This window comes from Triturus cristatus, chromosome 7 (genome assembly GCF_964204655.1).
Source record: "Triturus cristatus chromosome 7, aTriCri1.1, whole genome shotgun sequence".
In the NCBI taxonomy this organism is placed as follows: domain Eukaryota; kingdom Metazoa; phylum Chordata; class Amphibia; order Caudata; family Salamandridae; genus Triturus; species Triturus cristatus.
This window is the reverse complement of record NC_140590.1, coordinates 1,640,540,700-1,640,566,499: the sequence shown is the minus strand read 5'-3', so window position 1 is coordinate 1,640,566,499 and position 25,800 is coordinate 1,640,540,700. Positions and strand designations below refer to the sequence as shown.

General features: G+C 42.5%; 1 protein-coding gene across 1 annotated transcript in view; it reads right to left on the bottom strand.

Annotated features, from left to right (window-relative positions):
• LOC146812608 (uncharacterized) overlaps positions 1-25,800 on the bottom strand; it is a 180,231-nt gene that overhangs the window by 5,403 nt on the left and 149,028 nt on the right. Inside the window, exons 4-5 of the mRNA XM_085614610.1 lie at positions 20,142-20,211; positions 2,377-2,469 (exon numbers count right to left, since the gene is read on the bottom strand). Coding sequence (XP_085470736.1) covers positions 2,377-2,469; positions 20,142-20,211 — 163 coding nt within the window. The remainder of the gene's footprint in view (positions 1-2,376; positions 2,470-20,141; positions 20,212-25,800) is intronic.

Sequence of the window (25,800 nt, the reverse complement as noted above, 5' to 3'; positions counted from 1 at the left end):
GTATGACATGAAGAACAGTAACACCAATATGACTGGTGATTGGGGAGGAGATTGGTGGTGATGGTGGAGGTTGGTGTGTTTCGACCTAGCTCCAGCAGTTTTCCTGCTAAAACCAGTTTTCTCAAAATTGATCGGATCAACTTCTGGATTCCACGCCAGTCTCTGGAATGTCGGCATTAGTAAGTGTAGCCAAATCACAGTTGGCAGATATGGTACCCAAAAAATTAGCATAATCCAGATGGATGTGAGTTTGAGTTATAACCCGGGATAGGGCAAAATTGACTGGTAAAGAGTCCATTGTGTTGAGTCTTAGTTGATCCATCTACGAACTTGGTTGAGGGTCTCTCAGTCTCATCCAGGGTGCAGGCGTTAGCGTGACTTTCATCTACATCACAACTGTTGCAAGACTACGCTATTTAGCACATATTTCTTATGAAAGCATTTACAGGCATGGCTAAGACTCAGCAAATTCATCACTCTACTCAGCTGTAAATCAGTGACTTTGTTTTGCTAATTTGCAAATCACTAATTCTGCATCTTTAGGTCTCGCCTGGCGAATGCAGCGCGAAGCGCTGCTGTCGCCAGCGAGATCTATTGTTGCTGACTTGCCTCGGAAGTGGGACAGGAGATGGGCACGCGCAGGCTTTTGGCGGATTGGAGCCTGTGTACGCGCTTACAGCCACGCGTCGTGCACATCTCCTGTCCCCCTTCCCTCGCAAGCCAGCATTCAGTTTCACTTTCGCTTTTTTTTTTTTTTTAAACTCCACTCCGCTCAGGAAACAAACCACTGGACGAATGGAGAATCCCCCACTCACCCAGTCTGCGGGGGGAATCCTCCTGAACGGCGACTGGCCGCTCTTCACCCGGGCCCCCTCCTGGGACCCGGGACTTCTGCTCCCGCACTTCCTCTTTGGCGCCGGGGCTCCCTCTTCACCACGGGAGCCCCGGAAGGGGACAGGCGCTGTCTTCACCGGCTGCACGCACCGCCACTGGGCACGCGAAAGAGACCGGTACCACGCATGCCCTACAGACCAAATGTTAGCACCTGGTCAGCCAGCCAGTTCCCTCCTGCGTGGCACCCACTGAACTGGAGAGTATACAGCTGAGAAAGTGTTCATGCCTAGCAGTAGCTTCACAGCCGATTAGCTTTTAGAAGTTCCACGCACGCACCGGGATTGGTTGAGATGCTGAGAAAGCTCCAATCATAGATCGTTTTACATAGTACAACTCTCTCACACTCAAGGGGCGTACAGAATATGTCCAACAATCGGATTTGCTTTCATGCAACCCGGAAACACAGAATATTACGAACCTATATATTTCTTAAAAAGATCAACAAGCAATAGGTCTTGCATTATTAAAGTTTGAGCTATTGGCATTACTAAATAATGCAACACCAATAGCACAAACTTTAATAATGCGAGACCTATTGCATTGCAAATGCTTGTTTTTAATGTGGTCACAAATACATTTTTATGAATATAACAGTTTTTACCATAACAGTTGCCGCAGAACTAGTAGTTTATGTAAATAAATCACTGGTTCAGATTAACAAACATTCATGAGGCTCTGAATGAAAATCTGCAATGCTTAGCAGCAGGAATGTTAATTCAACATCAATAGGGCCAAGCGCAGGCCTGAAGCAAAATGTATTTTGGCGTTGACAAAGCCAAGCAAAGCTCAATTTGTGTGGCTATGTGTGACTTTATAAAAAAAGGATTGGAACACAGTGTACAGCATGGTCTTGCGTTACCTTGCGTTGCAGAGGCATTACCTGGGTGGAGCAAGGGCATTCCCATGCACCCACCCATGCATTTTGACATAACCCATATTTACTAAAGTCAGTAAACATGGGTTTGCAGCAAAATGGTGCACTTACCTGAAACTGGTGTAACAAGGAGAACGATATGTATTTCTTCCTCTTTGCATTCTGCAGCACATATACAAAGAGGAAAAAGCCTCTAAGAGTAAGTTTTGTGCAGGAATCTATCACTTCCTGCAGAAAAACTATTTTGCATAAGATCATGTGATTGGCTGCGCATTTGCAAACAAAAGCTGTTTTAGCATTGCTCTAAGCATTGCTCTATGGCTACAGTCCAGCACTTCCTTATATGAGATTTGTACTTGAGGTGGAACCTGTAGGTAATGGCACTCTTCTGCTTTCACACTTTCACACAACCCAGAGCACCAGTCTGAGGGGCCTAATTACAAGCCCGTTGCGTCACTTTTAATATGGGAAAAAATGACGTTCCGGAAGTAAAAGGAGCTTGTAAATAAGCCCCTTAATTTCTGCTCTGTGTTATGTGAATTTTTGCAAAAATCTGGGCCAGGCCTTAGGTACTGTCGGTAACACTGAACACGGTGGGTCAGACTTACCTCTGCCCCTCACAGTATCTGCAGCCTCTCCGAACCATCTCGAAGCTGTCGGCCTCGGGGGGCGGTGAATCTTCACTCCGTGCATCGTCACAGCTGGAAACAGGGAAAGACCAGATTTAGCAAGTTCACCACCACTGGGCGGCCGACAGCTCTATCTGCAATATTCTTCTAAAGTTAATTAAAGCCTGCCATTTCGTCGCCTGTTTTCATTTCCCCTGTGTTATTAAGGAGTGGAGTTCGACGGGAGAATGATGCCTCGCATACGACGGCCCAATTCTCTATTCTCTTGTGTTTTTTGTCTGTTTCCTGCTTTATCGTTTTCTTGTCAGAGACCCAGAAAGTACAAATAAAGGTCAATTAGTCCCACTGTACAGGAAATTTCTCGACAAGGCTCTATTCTTCATCGAGAGCCTCTTAGCCTGAGGGTGATCAGAAGGAAGCAAACCGAAAAATGGACTGAATCATTAAAAATATTTAAAAGACAATTTGACATCCAAGGCTGAAATGCCAGCGTTCGAGTGCAAACAGTGCGATGGGCAAAAATCTACAAAAAATCATTTATTATTAGAAGAAGACATGTACTTGTATGCATTACATGGACATGTATGTACGCCTATGTAAATATGGTATATATGCACTTGAGAGTATATCTTGTATAATTGTATTTATTTTATTAACAATTAGCTTTATAGAGTGCACCTCTTACCAAAAAGGTATCATGGCGCTAGTAACCTTAAGTACTGTGGGGATTCTAGCTGCGCAGCCGACAAAAGAGCGCGAGAATTACTAAGGAAAGAACAAAGGGGCATATTATCAAGGACGGCGTTAAACATTATCGCCGGTTTAGCGGCAGAAAACTGCCGCTAAAGCGGCGATAATGGGCTTGATAATATGCCCTTGAGAATTCCAATAGAAGTCCATGTTCTGGTGTGAACCTGGGCTTCTATGGGAATTTTCTGCTGCTAAACCGGCGATAATTTTAACGCCGTCCTTGATAATATGCCCCAAAGTTTTCAGGGCTTTTCTGAAATGCAGCAAGCCCACTGAAAATCTAAGGGAGGCAGGAAGCTGATTCCAGAGTAGAGCTGGTCTCACTGCAAAAGCCCACCCCCTTGCCTGGTTGTCTTGAATTTAGGGATACAGATTAGGTTGGCCAAGGAGGAGCACAGACATCTCCTCGGGGAATATCTTTGAAAGCAGTTCTGCAGAGGGATTGGTCCAATGCCATGAAAATCTTTGAAGACAATGCATAAGGATTGAAAATCTATTCTCTGCTTGACTGGTAGCCGGTGCAGCTCTTTCATAGCGCCAGAAGCGGACGGTCTTCTAGACCGGTTCAAAGGCAATTTGGCTGCTTGAACTCTATACAGTTTATTTATTAAAAAGTCAGGGGAACCTAGGATGAGAGAATTGCAAAAGTCAAGCCGACTTAGGATCACGCTGCGAATGATCAAGGTTTTGGCGCAGGGCAGCAACATGGAAAGCAGGTTTCGCAGGCCCGGAGAAGGGATAAACACATCCCGGCTACTTTTGTAGTACGATCTTCAAGGGACAGTTTGTTATCAAAAATAATTCCCAGATTGCGGACCTAGACAGAGGAGGTAGGCTTGTCCTTATTTTAAGGATATATTATATATTATATATGATATATATATTTTTTTTAAAAACCTCTTATGTCTATGTCAATAAATGTATGTTTATGCTTTACATATACATGTAAGTCATAGTATGTAGATAACATATATGTGCATGAGTCTATGTATATGGGTTTTATGCTTATTTGCATGATAATTAATATGTCAGATTATGTAAATATGATTATAGGATAGGTGCCTGAACCTAAGCATATTAGTTTTCAATCTTTTTCTAAGCGCATAACAATATATTTAGCTATTAAATAAAAAAAGAATGTAAATTCTAACATAACAAAATATTTATGTATGGTGATGGTATAAGTAGATGAGGTTGTATATATTCATGTTGAGATATAGGTTTATTCTTCTGTTTATAAGGATATACGTATATATGTATAAATTGAAAAAAAATAACATGGGATTTCATTATGGGATTTCATGGTGTCAGGCATGCCTTCACGCATTACGCCATGCACACTGCAGTCCTTCCTGTTAATTGAACCGGAGCAGCGGAAGCCGAGTGGAGCCAGCAGCAGGAGCAGAACACCGATTTGGGAGGAAGGTAAGTCTCCCAGCCATCAGGCCTTACTATGCAGGGTGGGGGCCGGGGGTTTAGCCGGAGGGAGGGCAGGGGCCGAGGGTTTAGCGGGAGGGGGGCAGGTGTTTCGCGGGGCAGGGGTGATGGGGAGGACAATGAGTGACTCCACCAGGCCATGGAACTCCTTGGAATTTCAGAGAGATTTCAAGTAATTCCGTGAAATTCCGCTGAGTACCACTACGCAAGCTCCGCCCAGGGTTAACAAAAAGGACACGTTCTGGGCCAAGATCTTGCTTCCTGCCAAATTGGATGTAATTCTGTGCAGCAGTTTTTATGGTGGAGTTGCCTAAAAATGTCCATGAAAAATGCATGGAGATTTTGCGTTTTGGGACCGCTCCTATTTCTTGGCCCCCGCTTGAGGATTTACTATAAACCTTTTCAAACAGAAACTAGGTCGAAAAGAGAACAATGAGTGACAAATAATGCTCACAATATATAGCATGTGATTAGGCACACAAGAAGGGAAGATGTGCGAGTCACGTATGAGAAGCCACTTGATGGCACCTTTCCTCATTCCACATATATTTTGTAATTACAGGTACAATCCAGAGTGGCCAGTATTGCACTGCCTGTGCATGCTTTGAGTATATTTGCATGCCGAACAAGAACAAGTAAAATACATCACTGGGGGAGTGTTAAATTTACTAACCCACCCTGACAAAAGCCCAGGAACTCTTCAGGTCATTAGTATAGGGCTGAAACATGTTGGTAATTTTAGGGTCATAGGACCATTGCATCCTAAACCCCAATTTGTATATTATATATTTTTAATCTTTCCCATCCAGCCCCACTAATAAAGGGATACCTTGGGAGTGGATGAGGAATTTTTATCTCTTCAGGTATTTAGCTATCTTCATGGGAGTTTCCTGAAATATGGTTGAGCCCAGCCTGACCTTTAGGAGTGAGGGTGAATCTGATGATTTAGCATGCCACTATTAGAGTGGGTGAGGGCTATATTAAAAAAGGGGATCTTTTCCCTTCCCCACTTCCTTAGGAGTGGTGCATAGGTGAGGCATGTAACGTCCCTTACCCTTTTGTAGGTACCTTAGCTCCAGAGGGATACTCTTCTGTTAGTAGTCAGAACTAGTACCACCACCATCCTTTGGCTTCATCATCACCTCTCACTGGAGCATAAACTCATTGTGATCACCTCTAACTGCATTACCGCAGATATTGTCCATCACAACAGGACTACTGAACTTTTAATTGCCTTTGCACATGCACTCCCTTCCGGATACGAATGACATCACTTATTGTTAACTTAATCTCTCTCACCTTAGACTGACTTTCATAGACTTATTTTTGCTTGGCCTTTGCCACAACAGTGTTCTTCTTGACTGTCACTTCACATTCTTCTAACGACACACTGAATTTGATCAATTTCCCCATTCAACTTGACATAACTTGGTGAATGGCTTTCTTCTCAACAATTCAAAGGGAGATACTAGCGTAGAACTTTGTACGCTATTCCAATAGAACCATAGCATGGAACTTACAGCATTCATAACAACATATTTATTTCAAACTGCACACCAAACACACTGTACCATCACCCAATTCATGTGCTCCACCTGACCATTACTTTTGGGGATGGTACAGTGATGTTCTCAAGTGCTTTACATCTCCAGACCTTAAAAAACTTTTCACTTCTCCATTTATAAATTGGACACCTTTGTCTGACAATAGAAACTGTGGAAAGCCTTCTCGCATAAAAATATTCTTTAAAAACTACAGTATTTGCATTAGGCTCTGATGCAAACTTCACCTCAGGACAACTAATGCAAAGCTACACTGGCCTGGAAGGACATAAAATGGGCCAGCAAGGTCAATCCCAACTTTTTCTCATGCACGAGATGGGCACTCAATCAGTTAGCCAAAGCATGCAATGGCTTGGAAGGGCATAAACTGGGCCCAACAATGTAAATCCAAACGTTTTCCCATGCACGAGATGCCCACTCAATCGGTTGTAAAGGGAGTTTTCTTGCAACAAAGATTTTCTCTGAAGTGGCACAAATTGCACACTTACTGACACATTCATCTACCTCTCTATCCATCGAAGGCCACCAAAACATTTGCCTTAGATGGCATATAGTAAAGGTACCCCCTAAGTGTTCCTCATCAGCCATTTTGATAAGCTTGTACCTCAACCCTGCAGGTGGTACCAATTTCTCACCTCTGAGCAACAAGCCGTACTCCACTGACAGATAGTCCGCAACTTTCCAAAAATGCTGGCATGCTACCTCAACAGATTTCTCATCAGCCCATCCTTTCATGACATTCTTGATGTTTTTTTAATTTCTTCATCAGCTACAATTTTCGTCCTCCATTCTGCTTCAAATATAGCACACATCTCCTCCAAGTTGATTGCTGCAATCAAACAACTTTCCTTTCATCGTTCTTCATCCACATCATCATATTCTTTTGAGCAGCATCTAGACAAGAAATCATCTCTTGCATATTTCACATTTTGAATGTGAACAATGTCGAATTGAAATTGCAAGAGCTTCATTGACAACCTAGCTATGCAAGTAGTTTGATCTTTTACCCTATCAAAACTTAATATTGTCACCAAAGGTTTGTGGTTGGTATTTACAGTGAACTTGGTTCCTCACACATGGGGCTTATTCTTATAACCCACCAACAAGCTAAATATTCTTTCTCAATAGTGGAGAAGCGTGTCTTGGGCTCCCTGAGTTTTCTGGACGGATATCCAATAGTGTTTTGTACACCTTCCTCACTCTGAGTAAGTACAGTCCCCAAACCATGATTGCTGGCATCAACAGCTATGCAGCAAGACACTTTGGGGTGAAAAGGTTTACAAACCTTGGAACTTGCTAAATGACTTTTAGACGCCTCCTGACACTTGATATCCCAATCAAACAAGACCTTTTTTAACAGTTCAGTCAAAGCTTTACCGTGAGAGGCATAATCGGAAATAAAACTGTCATAATATTCACATAAACCCATCAATTACTTTAGAGTTGTTTTATCCATGGGAGCCACTGCATTGATAAGGGCATCAACTAAACCTGGCCTTGGTCCAATGCTGTCTCTCGATACAACATGACCTAAATATTTCACTTTGTCGTTGAGCAATTCACATTTTTCCATTTTAAGCACCACCCCTTTTTCTTGTAAAATGGACAGCACTTGGTCAAGAATGCTGTCATGTTCTTCTCTAGATGCTGCAAAGATAAACACATCATCCTGAAATGCTGCCACTACTTTCATTTCCCTTAAAAAGTTGGTGCATTATTCTTTGGAATACTGTCCTATCAGTAGCCAACTCAAACAGCCTCCTGCAGTACTGGAACATGCCAAAGGGTGAGACAAAAGCTGCATAATGTCTAGATTCAGGTTCTAAGACCACTTGATGGTCAGCCGGGGCCCGTGCAGGTAAGGGTGGTGGGGAGGTGGGGCCTGGTGGGGGGATTTCAACAGACCAAGACGAGGGAAAATAAAATAAATAATTAATTTCCCCTCATCGTTGTCTCTCAAAATCTCCCCCACCTCCTCACTGCTCTTACCTGCATGGGCTGCGGCTGCTGATGCTATACTGAGGCTAAGTCCAACTTGCTGAACCACTGAGCTCCAGCAATAAATGACAACAGGTCGGAAATCTTTGGGAGTCGAAGAGAATCCACCCATATTGCTTTGACGAGGCTACGCAAATCTATGCAAACCCTCAATTCCCTGTTCTGTTTGCATGCATTCGCCAATGGAGACAACAAAAGACATGATTTAATGGGCTCTTTTCTACCTTTGTCATACAAACCTCTCAACTCTTTCCCTAGATCATCTCTGACTGAGAATGGGACACTGTGAAGTTTATGCGTTATGGGAATGGACCCCTCTTTAATCTTTATTTCATGATAAAATCCTTTTATCATGCCTACTTTCTCAGAAAATACTAAAGAATATTAGGATCTTACTTCTTCCATGTGATATACCCAAATGACAGAGACTTGGGGCCTCATGTAGGTAGCTAAATACCGGTCGGTAACGGACGAAATTCGGTAAATATCCCGTTACCGACCGGTATTTAGCTATTTGGGATGTAGGAGGCATGATTCAGGATTCGGTAAATTACCGAATCGGTAAAATACCGAATCGGTAAATACCGAATCCTGAATGTAGGGAGCACTCTAAAGAGTGCAAATTAGAATTAAGAATTCGTTATTTACCACCAAATACAGGTTGGTGATAAATAACGAATACCTTGCAAAACGCAATATTTTGCAGATGTAAGAGTCCCATGTGGCAGACATACATGCCCTTAGGGCATGTATGTGCGCCACATGTGCACACATGCAAGATTCAGGGGTGCAACAGGGTGTCAATGTGACACCCTGCCACCCTTGAATATGCTCCCCCCATTACCGAATCGGTATTTACCGATTCGGTAATGAGGCATACCTTCCCATTGATTCCTATGGGCCTCCAGGCCCATAGGAATCAATGGGAAGGTTATGCCTCATTACCGAATCGGTAAATACCGATTCATAATTACCGAATTATTCCGAATCGGTAATATTTACCGAATCATTACCTACATCACATTTACCGATCCATAAATACCGAATCGGTAAAATTCGGTATTTATGAATCGATAAATGTGAGGCTACCTACATATGGCCCTTGGTCTTTTGTTCCCGGCCTCAAAACCATTTTGAAAAGCCCTTGGTGAAACCAACTCAAAATGCACAAATCTTTGATTGCCACATAAATTTCCCAAAGAATTCCCTACCCCAGAAAGCCAAAGTTTTGTTGAAAAATCCAGCTAACTCAATTCTCGTACCCTCTTATGAAACAGTGGCACGATCCAGGGGCACTAAAACTTTTCCAGGCCATTTTTCCTGGAACAGTTCATCAGTAATCATTGTGATCGTGGCTCCTAAATCAACCAGTAATATGATTATTTGATCACCCACAAATACATCAATGTAGGAGTCACCACAATCTGATGAATCGCCTGACCTGACCTCTCCTCCATTGATTACTAAAACCATGTCTTTCAAATCATTCTGTAAATTTTTAGTAACATTGATGTCTCCGAGTTTTACAACATTCGCAGTGTCATTTTTTCTTCCAATTCCTTTACAGAGATGAGACGTTTTATACTTTTAGCACTGCGTAATGTCTCATCCAATGTTGGATTGCTGAAGGACAACAACTTTTGTTGGATTGCCTTGTTAGTACAATGACTAATAAATTGGTTGCGGACCAACTGATCTTTAAAATGTTCAAAGTTCTATTCTGCCACTGATCTCCTAAGTTCCGAGAAATAGGTGTCAACATTTTCACCAGTAAGTTACTTTCTCATAAAATATTTATGGTGCAGTACCACAATGCTTGGTTGTACATCAAACATAGCCTCCAATTTCTTTATGGCCTCGATATGTTCATCAATTACTGCATCTTCTGCTCTTGCCACATCAAGTAAGGAATTAAGAATAGACCAACCTGCTAAGCCAATTGAATGTTAGAGAAGGTATCTTTGTTTCTGGGTGACATTTTGATGCACCAATGCCACCCAAGTAAGTTTGGAATGTATCCAATCAGTTCCTCCACTTTACATGGGGATAACCAGAGGATTACAAGACAGAATGAGGTAGATTTAGTGATTGCATGCTCTTTCAAAATAGAACATCTCTAAATGTGTACCAATCACTGACTGACATTTGAGACACAGTTGAGGGAACAGTAAAAGAAGGGGGTTATTAATGTGATACCAGGCTTGTCATGCTTGTAAATGAGTCAGCGTATCACTTTCTGTAGACACTTGTTAGTGTAGCTTTTAATTAAACGTGCATATCAATGACGGTTCACATGCTTGAAATGAGTGCGCATATCACTTATTATGGACACACCTGTAAGTGTAGTTTTGTTTTTTTAATGCACGAATCACTGACCTTTGACATGCATGAAATGAGTGTGCATATCACTGGTTGCTGACACGCATACAAAAGTGTGCTATCTGTCAACATGCTTGCAAATGAGTGAGTTTATCACTTGTAGATACCTGTGAGTGTAGCTTTTTATCAAGTGTGCATGTCACTGACTGTTGACATGCATTGATTGATGAGACGCTTCTAAGATAAGTGTGGTATCACTGTTAGTTAACTTTCATATATTTTGCCTTGTGACCCCACTCATGAGCGTGGTCTCTCTTGTTGTACTGAGGTAAAAGTCCAACGCAGCAGGTTCGGCACAATTGCTGTATTCTGTGAGAGAAAACCTCCTTATAAATGTCTCTGTACATGCTACGAAATGCACATTGTCGCAAAAGAGGGTTATAAGGTGCGAGGCTTCCCAAGTTAAAATGGCCTCCAATGGACTGAACACCAGAATGTCTATGCATCCGATGCTGTGCGCTGATGATGCATGTGGAACGCACGCAACTTGTAAATTACGATCGTGAAACGCATGGGGCCTGGAAAATGAGTGATGCAAAGCCTTTGTAATTGAGCGAGTTCATAAGGCCTCTAAATTCACCGAAAAAGCTTTGTACATGGAAACCACCTTTCAGGCGTATCCAAGTCCGGGTGACAATAGTCAAAAGGTACATTTGCTTATCTGACACGAGTGTTTTGAACTCAGCGACTCCGTACTTCTTGACTCGTATGGGTTCTTCTACAGCTCCGCTCCACTTTTCGCCATCATAATTGTTGTTGTAATCTTGTTTAAATGACACACACAAGTTCTGGTGGGTGTCTTCATTATAGTTTTTTCTGCAAACATCACAGCCTCTGTGAAAAGTCTCAACTGTCAACCGTTGAATATCAACATTCCACTCTGGGGAATGCAGCATTCTATGGAATACTGAGGGAGTATTCCATAGAATGCAACAATCCATAATCTTAGAGTACTACATAAATGTGCATATGTGTCTGTATATATAATACATATATGTATATATCTAGATATGTGGGTGAGAATGTCTATATACATGTATACATTTTTTTTTAAATTCACCTCTTCTTTTCTCTCTTCTCTGTCTCACCACAAACCTCTCTGTCTACAATGAACTACCAAACATATTTTCCAAACTATTTTTCTTTTTCCATCCGATTCATCCCGCTAACAGGCCCATATGTTCACCACCCCTAATAAAATCTCTCATCTTACTTTATTATTCTACTTACATTAATCTATTCCTATTCAAAACAACAGAGTAAATGCATGAGTTCTCAAGAGCACAAACTAAACAAACTTAATACAACCAAGCCTACTAGGAAAAGGAAGCACATGTAACTATATAAAACTACGACCTATTTACCTCGGGCTCCGGAGTAGCGGGAAACTCGCTGCATAGAGCTTCAATGCCTCATCATTTGTGGTAAGTGCTATATAAATGCAATTTACAATAATAGATTTGGGTTGTAAGCGGAGATGATTTTACTCTCTCTTGTTAAAATTCTAGACTCTTGTACCATGTCAAATACATTGTTCAAGTGACAGTAATAGATGCGGGCTCCTACTACTTATGAGGTACTACCGCGGTAAATCAGTAAACATCATGGAGTCACAAGTATAGCATCAGAGCTGTGAGAAGAGACCCAGCGGGCTGCTTGAAAAAGCTAAGAATGAAAAATATTGTGATAACAGACTGTGGACAGCTTTCCGCATGGACCCTGGTGATTCAATTTTCAACCCACACAGTAACTGTTGTGATTCTGTCAAAATGTCTCCCGCTGAGGATAAATAAACCTGATACGATGATTTTGTACTGACTGTTGCTTAAGGGACCATTCAGTATTGAGAAAAAAACTGTTCTCGTTATCGCATTACTAAAATTCATTAACAGTAGACATTCTAGAATGTTCCTTTGCTTGATGATCTCACTTTGGGTTGTGAAATGCATTATAGCATAAGTCACCGGATAGTCCTTTTAATACTTTGCTTGCTAGACAAATTGAGCTATATATCCGTACAGTAGTGATGGCTGTAGAAAACTACATCTGAATCAGAGGCGTATAATACTGAAGGTAGAGCAAAGGACAGATCAGGACTCTACATTAAAATAATTATGTGCCACCTTACTAGTACTGCTGAATGATGGCTAATATATTTATTCACTATCATCTAATCCCTAGATTCGCTACAGCTGTTACTTTGCTAGTCCACCTGCAGATGAATGACACTTCAAAAGGAATATGGTACATTGCAACGCAATGTATTACATCACATGCTTTTACAAAGTGGTCGTTACAATAACTGCGTTGTTAGTACGCGATGCATTTACATCGCAAGTCATTACAACGACTAGCACTAGGGGGTGCGCTGGATTTAGGACTAGTATTAATTACTATTCCTACTCCAGTTTGCACAACAGTAGGGAAGGTGTTGGAATTAATTTCCAATACCTCAGCGCCCCCTAGTTGAAGTTGTAATGACTTGCGATGTAAATGCATCGCGTACTAACAACGCAGTCGTTGTAACGATCGCATTGTAATGGTACAGCAATGTAATGATAGCGTTGTAAATGCTGTTTCTCCTCCAAAAGAAGTGAATCAACAGTACTGCATATGATTAGGTAGATTACCCTCTTATCTTAAATTAAATTTAACACTGTTCCTGCATCCATCTTTCCACATGCGACTCTTCACCAGAACATCCATGAAGGTCAAGAAAAATCTTGGCATTGTTGGTAAACATTTAGCACCAAAGATTATAATCTCCGATTACTTGGGCCAGAGACATTCTACAAATGTTTAAAAGGGATTAGACACCAGTGTTGAGCCCTGGATGGCCACAGCTCAGTGGCACTGAATATAAGGGAAGGTGACCTATATCAGCATCTTTGCCCTTCTTCTAAGAAAGTCGCAAATCCATTCCCAGTGCCCTGGGATGAATTCCAATCACCAGGTCTTATGACCAAAGAGAATATCATGATCCACAATGTCAAATGTCACTGACATAAAAAGCAAGATCAATTCAGCCGGTCTCTCTTAGACTCTCAGATCTGGTACATTTTCCTTTACATCTTTTAGAGAGGTTCCAGGTCCTCTATGGAGGTGAAACCCCATTTGTAGATCAGCCCCAAACCAGTTGCTTCAAGATAGCCCTGGAAGTGATTGGTAACTTCTGCTTCCTTACTCTTTACTGCATTAGCTAATAGAGATATGCCCACGAAATGAGTAGGATCAGATGAATAAAGTTTTTTTTTAATGTTGTAAGGAAAATTAGTTCTTTAATGTCATCAGGATATGACCCAAAGTATGGAGAAGCATTAGCAATAAGTGCCAAACCGTCAGCTTAAAACTTTTTATGAACCTTGAATAAAGATTCATCGGAGTATACATGTAGGAGTTGGAGGTTCTCATTTCAACTAGTCTATTAATGCCATCTCGACTCCTAATGAGTTCAAAATTCAAAATACCTTGGACAAGATTTTTCCTGGATTATCCTGGCACTGCCAAGCATGTATGGGAGGCACAGCATGTTTTTATAACGTGATCAATGTTGGAAATGTTGGGTGTTGTGGGTAAAGAGCAGAAGGGGGGTCCGTCTTGTTGCTTCAGACTTGGTATTGTGTGGACTCTTGTTGGAAAAACAGTGGCTGATAGGGTAGAGTTTTAATGGGCAGTAGCATCCAACATCAGGAACACTTGAGCATGGAGCCTCGCATCCCCCAGCTTCATTGATATTATTAAATGTGATTTGAAAGGCAGCGGGCACTAGCCAAGTCGTTATTGCTTTGCAGAATTGCAGGTGATTTGAAAGCTCTCTGATCCAGTTTGAGAAAAAGTTGCAGCGTTTTGTTAATTTTCTTCTTAGTTGGCTATGTTCACAGCTTTTGTTGATGAACCTTTGGCCCTGATCCATGAATTGGTCGATGGGCTATGCAGAGTCCTTAATCAAAGGGGCTGACCACAGAGAGCCACAGGGAGCTTTAATGGCTGAAGGAATGTGTCTTCAGAAGAAAAAATCTAGTGATAGTGTTTGGCAATTGCAGTAGTCTGCACAGAGGAGGGAGCTGGAGCACCATATTGTAGGTTTTTTGAGGTCGACTAGACAAAAAAAGACAAGAAAAATAGCAACTTTAACACTCGGGTGGAAAACTCATGCAGGAGAAGGTAGGAGAAGAGGTGTCTCGGTGTCCTCAACAGGTAGAAGAAGGCTTTGCCACCTGCCCTACCTTCAGTAGGAGGTTGGAGTTTGGAGCTCATAATCACACAGAGGTTCCTTACTTTTCCAGAGCAGGTCAGATTTCCAGAAGTTACTTAACACTGGGGAGCTGCTAGGGAATTGTTTCACAAGTGATGATGTCTGTTTCCAAAGAACATATATTTAGGTGATTTCGAGCTATCCAGTGGTCCACTGCAAGTAAGAGATGGCCTGCAGCGAAGCTTCAAGGTTAGCTTTTTCCAGTTTTAGGATTAACTGTTTGCAATCGACATAGCTGCAGCACGTTTAAAGGCTCTGATGATATCTGGGGGAAGGTTGTGGTAGGCGTATAAGAGCAGGGTGACGATGGTAGCAGAAATGCATTGCTAACATTTTCAAATGGATAGTTCATTTATTATATACAAAAGATCCCAGTGAGACAGTATCACAGTCTATGGACTGAGGACAGAGAAGTATTCAGGTACCCAGTGCAGCTGTCAGGGACTGGATTGAAAGAGTTAAGAATATTAGTTCTCGTTCCCCTTTGTCATGATATAGATACTGCTTAGGCACACATAACTTCTTACCATGGTTGTTAAAGAGCATGATACTCCACAGGAGATTTTGAGGAGAATGCAGCTGTATGTAGGGGGTAGACGAGTCTGGCCTCCTTGGTAAGCTTAGATCTTGTTGGGGGGGGACATGGGTTGGCCATATTGGATTTTGTCGAGACCACCATGTTCCATAGTTGTAGAAAGAAATCTGTGTCAGGTCATGAGACACAGTGAGGTACAAGAGAAGACAAACATGGAAGAGACGGTGTGGAGGACAATGGAAATTACACCACTTGATACGTAAAACTACATCACCCAGAGTCAGAGGCGCATTCAGACGCACTTCCGGGTCAATAGTGACACACAGAGTAGGCCTGACGAACGCTGAGCTCCCTTGTCTAGCAACGGAGGTTGTTGTGACTCCTCTTTATTCTCTTTAGTTTGCAACCAGCTTGACTGGTTCCTTCACCAAAGCTGTTTTCCCTCTTCCATTCCACTCACTCCTCCTGTTGTGACTTGTTATCTGCCTCCTTGCCCATTTGTTTAGTTTTTCTTTCCCTTCCAGACTTCCTCCATCCCAGTGCTGCAAGGGTCTTCCTCTCCGGCTCCTGTGTTGGTTTCATGGTACACCGGGGCCAGTTACAGTGTGCCATCTGCTGGCACTGGGTAAGTCCCAACTTGTGACATAGGCATGCCTTACTTCCCTCCCGCGGTTTGACCCGTTAGGTATTTGTGTCCTCAACCATAGATGGAGACCTAACCTTGATAGTCTGAACTCAAGACCTTGTTCCCGAGGCATCCAGTCCTGATCTTCCATTACCAACGTATAGGGGGGTCTTTCTCTCCCTTTCTGTTTATTCACCCCTTTCCCCCCATCTATATGGGACTTTGTTACCATCCTTGACCTAAATCGAGGGGGGCTGAGTCGATCTCTAGGGATCGAGGGAGGGATTGGCCTCAGCATCCTCATGCTCACAGTGACCTTATGTGATAATCTCTAGTTATTCATTATGGCTGCCTCGTTCATTTACATCAGTAGTACTTCCTTTTCCAGAGCAGGGATGGTGGTGGCAGTAAAAGAGTTGAAGTCTGTGCTGGCAATATTGCCTGTCAGTGAGTTTACTTCAGTTTTGTGCATTTCATACGCAGCCTCTCCTTAGATGTGCACCTTTTTTGTTTTCCCCTCACTTTTCTCCCCGGGTTCCCTTGAAAATTCACTTGTGCTTTCTTGGCCTTCATTCATCTCATTTGCATTTACATAGTGAATTTCTGCTGCCCTTAAAAGTGCATGGAGACACCATCTGTCTGCTTCTTTGTCACTTGACACAACAGTAGAGACAAGTGCACTTCACGGTGTTACTAAAATTGCTTATTCAAATTGTCACATTTCCAATGCCTGCATTTTTCACCAAATACCTTTATCACCTTTAGCTCTCCCCTTTTGGTGGCCAACATCTGACTCCTCCATTGTTTTGTTCCCTCATTTTCGCGGAGTTCTTTTCACCCGCTAATGTCGGAATCAGGTATTAAAGGACAACTATGAGAGAAGGTGTCAGCTGGAGTGAGTCTGCACTTTTCATTTGCTTGTTACCTAACAGTTGCTGTCAGTGCTTAATTTGAGCCGGTGATATCCAGTGCTTGGCTCCAACAATTAATTGTCAGCACCGGCACTTATGACAGTTTGCCACATGATGGCGATGTCTGCCTTTATTTAGGTATGAGCACAACAACAGCTGTTTATGAATTCAATACTCATTAACAAAGACTACTACCTACCACCTAAGCCATTCTTATAGCACTGGGGGAATTATACAGTGTGACGTCAAACTTGTAAGTGTGTGATGGTAAGTAGTTATTTTGGTACCATCATTGGCAGCACTGGCACAGGCAATGGATGGTGCAAGCTGCACTGTCTTCTTGACAAGGGCCCTGGCACTTATTAATTTATCAATTAGGTACTGTTTGCTGTATACATAATGAAAATAACTCTTGGCTGGAGTCACAGGATTATATAATCAAAAGTTTATGAGAGTATGTCTTCCACCAGGAAAGCTTTAATGACAGGCTGTAATGATGTTTTGCAAATGATGTTCTTTCTTCTGCTTAGTCTTGCTTCAATGTTTTTCTGGTTTCCTACCCTGTTGTTCCATTATAGGAGGATTAGAGGGAAGCGGATCACTGCTTGCATGCTTTATGAAAGAACATTTCTGTCTCCTCTAAGGAGTAACCACAGCCAAGGTGACCTTCAGCTTATCAGCAAATTGTTCCAGCATTGAATCTTGGGCTCTGGCTGAATTTATAATCTTATCAGATTTTAAATACACATCTGAAAAAATGGTAGGCAATCATTCTTTATAATCTCAAAACACTTTGGAGCTGGTTTTTACTGCAGATCTAGTAAATTTATTGCTAACTGGAATAGACAAAACAAATTGAATTTAAACATGTTCTGAAAATGATAAACAAAAAGTCCATTAGCCTGAGGGGTCAGGTTGAAATCTAAAACTTAATAAAGCAAGAGTCCCTGTGTATTAGTTGGGCTTCATGAGCACAGTCTTAATGCAGTTTTTTTAATAACTAATTAAAAAAGTTTTCAACAGTGCTGACTGTTTATCAATTCAGACATTAAAGTTTACTGAAACCAGGTTTATTTTTCCAAAACTCTGCAACTATTTAAAAAGCAATTGAAATTCTGACAGAGGAGGCTCCAGTCTGTTTGAGGATACCACAGCAGAGTACAGGGCTACAAAAATAACCCCCTGATAAACATGAAAAAATTGTTTCTCCTCCTGATACTCTACATCTTAACGCGGCTTCCCATTGAAATCAAAAGCATCACATATTCAGTCGGACTGTTGCATAAGTGCGCGCGTTGCATCATGGTCCATTCCACCATTACATAGCATAGTCAATGGAATTCAGTGAATGTGAATCCTACATTTCCCAACTAAAAAAGCAGTGGGCTGCAGGGTGGAGGGGTTCACATTCACTGTATTTCATTGTCTTTGCTATGTAATGGCGGAATGGACCATGATGCAACGCACGCAAGTGAGCAACTGTCCGACTTAGTATGTGCTCCTTCTGTTTTCAATGAGAAGGTGCGTTAAAACATAGGGTACCAGGAGAAACTATTTTGACACACTCAGAAGATCCCCGCTGAAACTACACCCATGTTTGTCCTATCTGGGTTTGGTAGTTCTCCCTGGGAACTCATGACTATGGTCACATATATCACACCAGCCTGGAGTTCCTGGCCTGGGATCGCTTATTTCAAATGTATTTTCACTGCAGGCACACTTCTTCATCTTTGCTACACAAAGCCTTGCTGGTGGAGTCATCAAATCAGTGCATGTGGGCAGGGGACTATGTTTCTAGGCCTCACTTTTTACAAATAATTTTCTGAAGTGCCTGATAGCCCAATGCAAATAGAGGAGGGTGCACAGGTAAATGAACAGGGTGAGCTGAGCCAGAGACGAGCAGGTGAGCTTCACTTTAGGAGTTTGTGCACAAGCCTAGCTATGAAAACAAAATTAAAAACAGTGTAATTATTGAATATGCGGAAGTATTTCACCAGAATACATCAGATTATATCACTGCATTGACAGATATTAATTAAAAGGGAAAGTCTTTAGAAAAATTAATGGATCCCGCACCCCAAAAGCAGTGCCATTAGTGAACTAAGAGTAGACATGTAAACCCTAAATGTGTTCTAGATTCTTATTACAGATGGAGTAACTGCTATAGATGAGGTAATATCTACTAAACCAGTTTACTAAATCAAATATAAGAGGTGCTAGTAAAGAGCACACTCTGAACTCAAATATTTACAAGTGCACTCATATGTGATAGTGAAAAAAATGAGGCTCTGTAAAATAAAATATTTGCCTAGGATCACACAATTTAGTCATCCGGGGAGGCTGGTATTGATTCCGGTTTGTCTGGTTTCACATTTTAAAATTCAGCCACCAGATGGATATCTCAGTCTCTTCCTCCATTTTACATCAAAGGTCACTGTCTTGTCTTTCATTCTTGTCTTTCATTCATGGCTCAGGATAAGAAAACCCAACACAGAGATAGCAGACCTGACTCAGGGCCCCCAGACTCATCTACAAAGCCAAGAATGCATTTATTTGAGGGGTGCCACACCCCCAAACACTCCACCTAACACTACACCCCTTTCTAACATTTAACGTCTGCTAGTATCCTTCTGAAAATAAAAGTGTGTACAGTTCTATATATCCTCCAACCACAGAGAGGAATGAGGTTTTGATAGTGCTCTGTGGTCTAGGTTTCTGATAGTGATAACCCTAGAAATTGATAACCATATATTTTTTCTAAATCATATAGACAAATCCAGCAATACAATTATTACAAGTTGTTTAGGGAAGTCACCATTAACAAAAATGTGTTTTGTCAAACTCATAGACTATATAGGAACAAAACACAATTGTATATGATGTGTTGGTAATGAAATATTAGCAAAAGGTTACTTTAACTCGTCAAAATGCATGGTCTCGTCATGTGTTGGAGCAGGTGGTGAATGGGAGCCATGACTTAATGTTACGTTGGGTTGGAGGGAGGGGTCTGGGAGCGCAGGAGAGGGAATGGCAGAATAATTTTGTCAGAAAAAGCTTAGCAAGGGCTTTGAGATGGATGATGCTTTATTGCTGTTGCAGTCAACGCCCCATGCAATTTTAATGTGAAGCCAAGCTGTTACTGGGAAAACCTGGTGCCGGAAATCCAGGCCATTCATGATCCGGCCCATACTGTCAATGTGATAATCAATAATTGGAGACATTATTTCATCATATACCTTCTGGTGGGACCGTTTAGATCTCCAACCTCCTTTCAGGTAGTGTATGGCCTCACCTGGTATAGACCTGCGGCCTATGGTCTACGTTGGGCTCCGCTTTAGGCTTCAAAGTCATAGCCATGTATTCTGGAAGAAATAAAGAGAGACACAAATGAAAGTCAGGGCTGGGTTGTGTCCTCATGGAGGACAAACACTGCAAGCTTGAGTCTACATGTCTCCCTCAGCAATGGACTGGCCTGTGTGGGAAATCAAGAGATTAACTGAGAGGCTGGCATATCTCAAAAGACGGAGGAAGGGACAACCACATGTGAGACCAAGCATGTTTTTTGAACAGCCATTAGTAAGACGCGAGCAGGGAGGTGGGTTTACACAAGGTATCCAGGTCATTTGCTAAATGAGGCTCAAGCAAACCTCAACAAAGGAATAATTATGGCTTCAATTCAAAAATGGAAAGAAATGAGCTTATTAAAGTAAAATCCCTAAAATGAATCAAACAGAGTCAGATTATTTAAGAACTTGTTTTCTCTTCTAAATATATGCATCCTACAAACTCCCAATAAGGGCATGCAGAGGCAAAGGTTCAAGTGAAACTATAAATCTGCAATTAAAGCTTGACACAAGGACTAACCTGGAGTGTCCGTCCTGTGAAAGATGACCTGGGGCAGACTGATAGAACATCATTGGCATGGTTTTTCCCATAACTTTTTGCTTTCAGACCTCCTGTTTTAGCTGACTTTGTTTTTTGCTCGCCTTAGGACTCTGCACACTCTACTACTGCTAACCAGGGCTAAAGTGCTTGTGCTCTCTCCTTAAAACATGGTACATTGTCTTATATACAATTAGCATATTAAATTTACTTGTAAGTCTCCAGTAAAGTGGCACCACCTGTGCCCAGGGCCTGTAAATTAAATGTCACTAGTGGGCCTGCAACACTGATTGTGCCACCCACGTACGTAGCACTCTTAACACATCTCAGGCCTGCAATTGCAGCCTGTATGTGTGCAGGTTTAAACGGTCTTTTTGACCTGGCAAAGTAAACCTTTGGCCAGGCCAAACCTTCCTTTTTAAAACATACAAGTCACTCCTAGGATAGGCCCTGGTCAGCCCAGAGGGCAGGGTGCAATGTATTTAAAAAGTAGGGCATGCACTTTTAAGTTTTACATGTCCTTGTAGTGAAAAACTCTTACATTTGTTTTTCACTAATGCAAGGCCTACCTTTCCCATAGGATAAGGTTAGATTTACCTTATTACATTTTGTATGTGTTATTTCCAAATGGGAATAGGTAAAAAGTTCATGTTTGGTATCTCTGGAATTGGAATAAAAAAATTCGAACTCATGGTTGAGTTGGATATTAAATTACAATTTTGAAAATACCACTTTAAGAAAGTTTGCCTTAGCTATTTTGTGCCTGCAGCCTGTCTCTGAGTCACATGACTGGGTGTAGTTGACTGTTGGGCTTTGTGTAATACTCCTAGACAGCCAAATACAGTGGGGTCTTTGGTGTGACTGGATGGGCCATCACTGGCAGGATGGGAGGGAGGAGCTGGACCCAGCCCTACCTACACTTGTATAGGCTGTATCCTGTCTTCACACAAAGGGCTGCATGCCTCCTGTAGTTAGTGTACAGCCAGGGCCAGGAAGGCAGGCGACCAGTGCACGTCAATGGCATACCTCTAGAAGCTTCTCATCACTTCAAAGGCACTTCTGGGCATAAATACTGTACCTCAGACACCAACTCTTCAGTACAGATCTGGACCTGTGGATATTCTGTTAGAAAGAAGGACTGCTGTGCTGCTGAAATAACTACCACTCTGCTGGACTGCTGCTCTGAAGGACTGCTGCCCTGCTGGGCTGACCTGCTGCCTTCTTCCCTGAGTGAGAAGGGCGGGACCTGCACCACTTGAACCCAGAACCCAGAGTCAGAACATCCAACGGCTAGTTGGCTGGCCTCCTGCTCTAAAGCTTCAGGGACACAACAGGCTTCCATGAACCTTGCACCAACACCTGGACTCAGCCATCTGTGAGTCTACTCTGCCAAGTGGTGCCATCCCAGTCTTGAACCCTTGGAAGTGGGCTTAAGGTGCTCTGCCAGCCTCTGTGGACCCAGCAGAACCGACATGTCTCCTCTGATACGCAGCGCAAACCCGAGCAGAGCTGATACATCGCCACTGCTGCATGCATTGGACTCGTCGCAAAGACCTGCACCACCTTAACAACCCCATCGGAACTGCTGCAACGTGGTGCTTCCTCAGTACAGGCCCTCACATCCCTCATTGATGACATCCTCAACAACAAGCCGGACTCCGCATTGCATTCTCAAAGCTCCTCGGAACTGACGCATCCCCCCGCTGCATGTCGCATCATTGAGGCTGGACTTCACATTACAAGCTCCACCAATGGGTTCCTCGACGACAACATAGGCCCTCTAATCGTAGCCTCGGAACCAACACATTGCTTCGGCTGCACAATGCATCTTTGACGTGGATCTTAGCAACGCTCTGCAAACCAGGATTTAAGGTACTTTATTCTGCTTGCCTACCTGGGCCTAACCCGTGCTTCATCTCGGTTGGCCTGAACTTGTGACTTTGCTCTGGTCTGGTGAGGCCAGCTATCCAAAGATGGCTCTTTGTAATTTTTTGGTGCTATTTTCCCTAAAATCTTAAAAATCTCATATCTCCAGTTCTACTGATTGAGTTTTTCTCATTTTGGTCTTGTTTTATTTATTAAAATAAGCTCTATTTTTAACTTGCTGTGGGATCTTTTGTGTGCGGTGTTTTTCAATTTATTACTGTTTGAAGTGTTGCACAAATACTTTACGCCTTGTCTCCAAGTTAAGCCTGAACACGCTGTGCCAAGCTACCAGATGGTTGAGCACAGGTTAATTTAGGGCTGGCTTGTGCCTCACCCTGACAAGGATTGTAGTTACCGCTTGACCAGGGTTCACACCCCAGTCAACCAACAACCCAATTTCTCACATTGACTGATATGTCAAAATATACCCGTAGTGTGCACAGGACAGTATTATGTCATTGATGCCTGCCATACTCCATAATGCCAAACATTTATCTTGTGTATCCCTTATACCTTTAGCGTTCCAAAACCAGCATTTCGCCATGGGTGCCTCTTTTACAAAGACTTACCTCAAATATTCAACTACTGAAATTTTGCCCCTGGTATACTTTCAAGACTTACTTCCAGTATGTGAGGGTAAAGTGCAGACTTGTCACATGTAACACTATCACACACACATTCTTGCTCAATCATACATCTACTCACTCCCTCACATTCTCCTTCAAACTTGCACATTCACTCACACTTAGTCCCTCACCCTCTCATTCATTCTCATGCATTATTACTCACTCTCACTGTCACCAACGTTTGCTATTACTCACTTTCAGTCTCACGTATTCACACTTACTTCAATAATTTTCTCTCATTCAGTTTCAACCACTCTCACTCACTAACTTCCGCAATTACTCTGTCATTCATTATACTCTCAGAAACACAAGTGCAACCACACACACACTCTCACACATTCTAGCACTCTCATACATACACAAATTTGAGAGATTTTATTTGAACCTACCTTGAGCTTTCTGTGTCGGATTGGTTCAAATGCCCGTCCTGGAAAGACCCTTGGGGCAGACACACAAATCCCTCCCTCATCAGACACTGAAGCAGGAAACTGAGAGCTAGAGCCAGTGCAAGTTCCAGTTTTCAGCCTCTTGCATTTTCACCTCTACCCATCACCATAAGGGCCAATCGCCAATGATCACTCGGTATCCATAATTGTGTGTGGTTGAACAGCAACACTTTGGAAAGGAAACTTTCCTCCTAAGAACCTGTCTGCATATTAATTGTTACATTGGTTTGCACCACACACTCGTTCATGAGTACAATCTAATCTCATTACTTTCTTCTTGTAGAAGGGCATGCATATTGTTGCCAGAAGCATTTTTGGTCTATAGCACAGAGGCCTCACTGGGGTGAGGCTAGGTGGCGGCCCGTGCCCAACTGCATTTCTACTCACCCCTCCCACCCTTGCGCCACCTCACAATGACTGCCATTGCTGCCACAGTATTTGCACCCAACTGCTGAGAAAAAACTGAGCTGTGGCATGGAGCACTATGTAGGAAGGCTTGTGGGTGCTTATTTCTTTCATAATTTGCTGCAAATGCAAGTTTCAGTCTGAATATATACAGTCTATTTTGGACAGGCTTAAAATCAATGTCTGACCAGTGGCGTAACGCAAAATGATGCCCCCCCCCACAGAACGCGATTGAGGGGCCCCCCAAGTTTCCATATCCCACAGATATTCAGTGCCTTGCAATGAATGGGGTGCCTCCTGAAGTGTTGCGGGCCTTGGTGGGTTCCCACCCATCCCCCCACTCCCGTGCCGCAGGGATTGCAGGAACCTGTGTTACGCCCCTGTGTCTGACACAGATCATGTATATATTCACTCTGCCCTTTCCCTTCCTGGTGGCAGCAGGCAACATTTGTCAGTTGTTCTTTACCAGCAGCTGTCTAATTGATCAAGTAGCTACTTCGTTTTTTTGTGTAAAAACTGCAGAATATGGAAAAGTAAAGCCATTGTGATCATGGAGGCGAGCTATGTCCCCATGCAGAAGTCAATATGTATTAGAGTATCCCTTCACAAAGAGTGTCAGCAAATTCTCACTCTCACCTGGTGAAGAAATTCATGCTGGTGATTTGGGTTTGAGTCGCTTTGAAAGCAATCCCCCACTCTTTCAGGGCACTACATAACTGCGATCCAGCATACCTCAACAATCGCATCTGCGTTCACAAACCTTCCAGACACCTCCGCTCCTCGGGACTGCTACTTGCACCTATCCCACACATATGGAAGATCTGGTGGCTGCGCCTGCTCCTACATCACTCCTAAAGCATGGAACGACCCGCCACTCCACATAAGAACCTCCTTCTCGCTTCTTGAATTCCACAAGAAGCAAAAGACCTGGCTTTTTGAGTACTCTCACTAGGCCCGAGGTGCGGCTAGACTCACGCCTGCTCAGCAGCAGGACATCCTCCCGGTTGATAGTGCGCTCTACAAATCTGCATAATGTAACAATAACATAACAATATTAATGATTTTGTCTCATATACGAAATCAAATATAGATGTGCCTTACATTACTGGAATGGGTATTTTTTTCAAAAAGTGATGTTGGTTTGTAATAACATAATTTGTACTGGCTTTAAAAATAAGAAGCACACTTACAAGAAATTGAATCTGTAGTTAGTTCCCCTTGAGAACTGTGTTTTTATTCCAATTTCTTCGACAAAATGTGATGTAAATGCCCCAATGTGCCCTTTATTTTTCTAAATTTTGATTGAGACCTCTCAGCAAATCACTTTCTGGAACAGTTGGTCTTGGTCCCCACACTTGACTTCCTAACTTGATATATTTCAGGTCAGGCATCTGAACTCGGCCACATTTAAATGTCATCAGCTTACACAGATTGTATGTGTCTTACATTCTAGGGGAACTCTCTAGCTAAGAACTCTAACCTATTTCTAGACTGCCTTGCTGTCTAAAGAAACCCGATTTGGACGTCATCAGATAATTTAAGTGTTGTTTTGTTAGGCGCTACATACACCCACTAGACACTGGCAGCATTAAAGATAAGTGCAGGCCTGCAGGCACTTGACCCTGCTGCAAGGACAGGGGCAGGAGCAGTGCCAGGACCATAACTG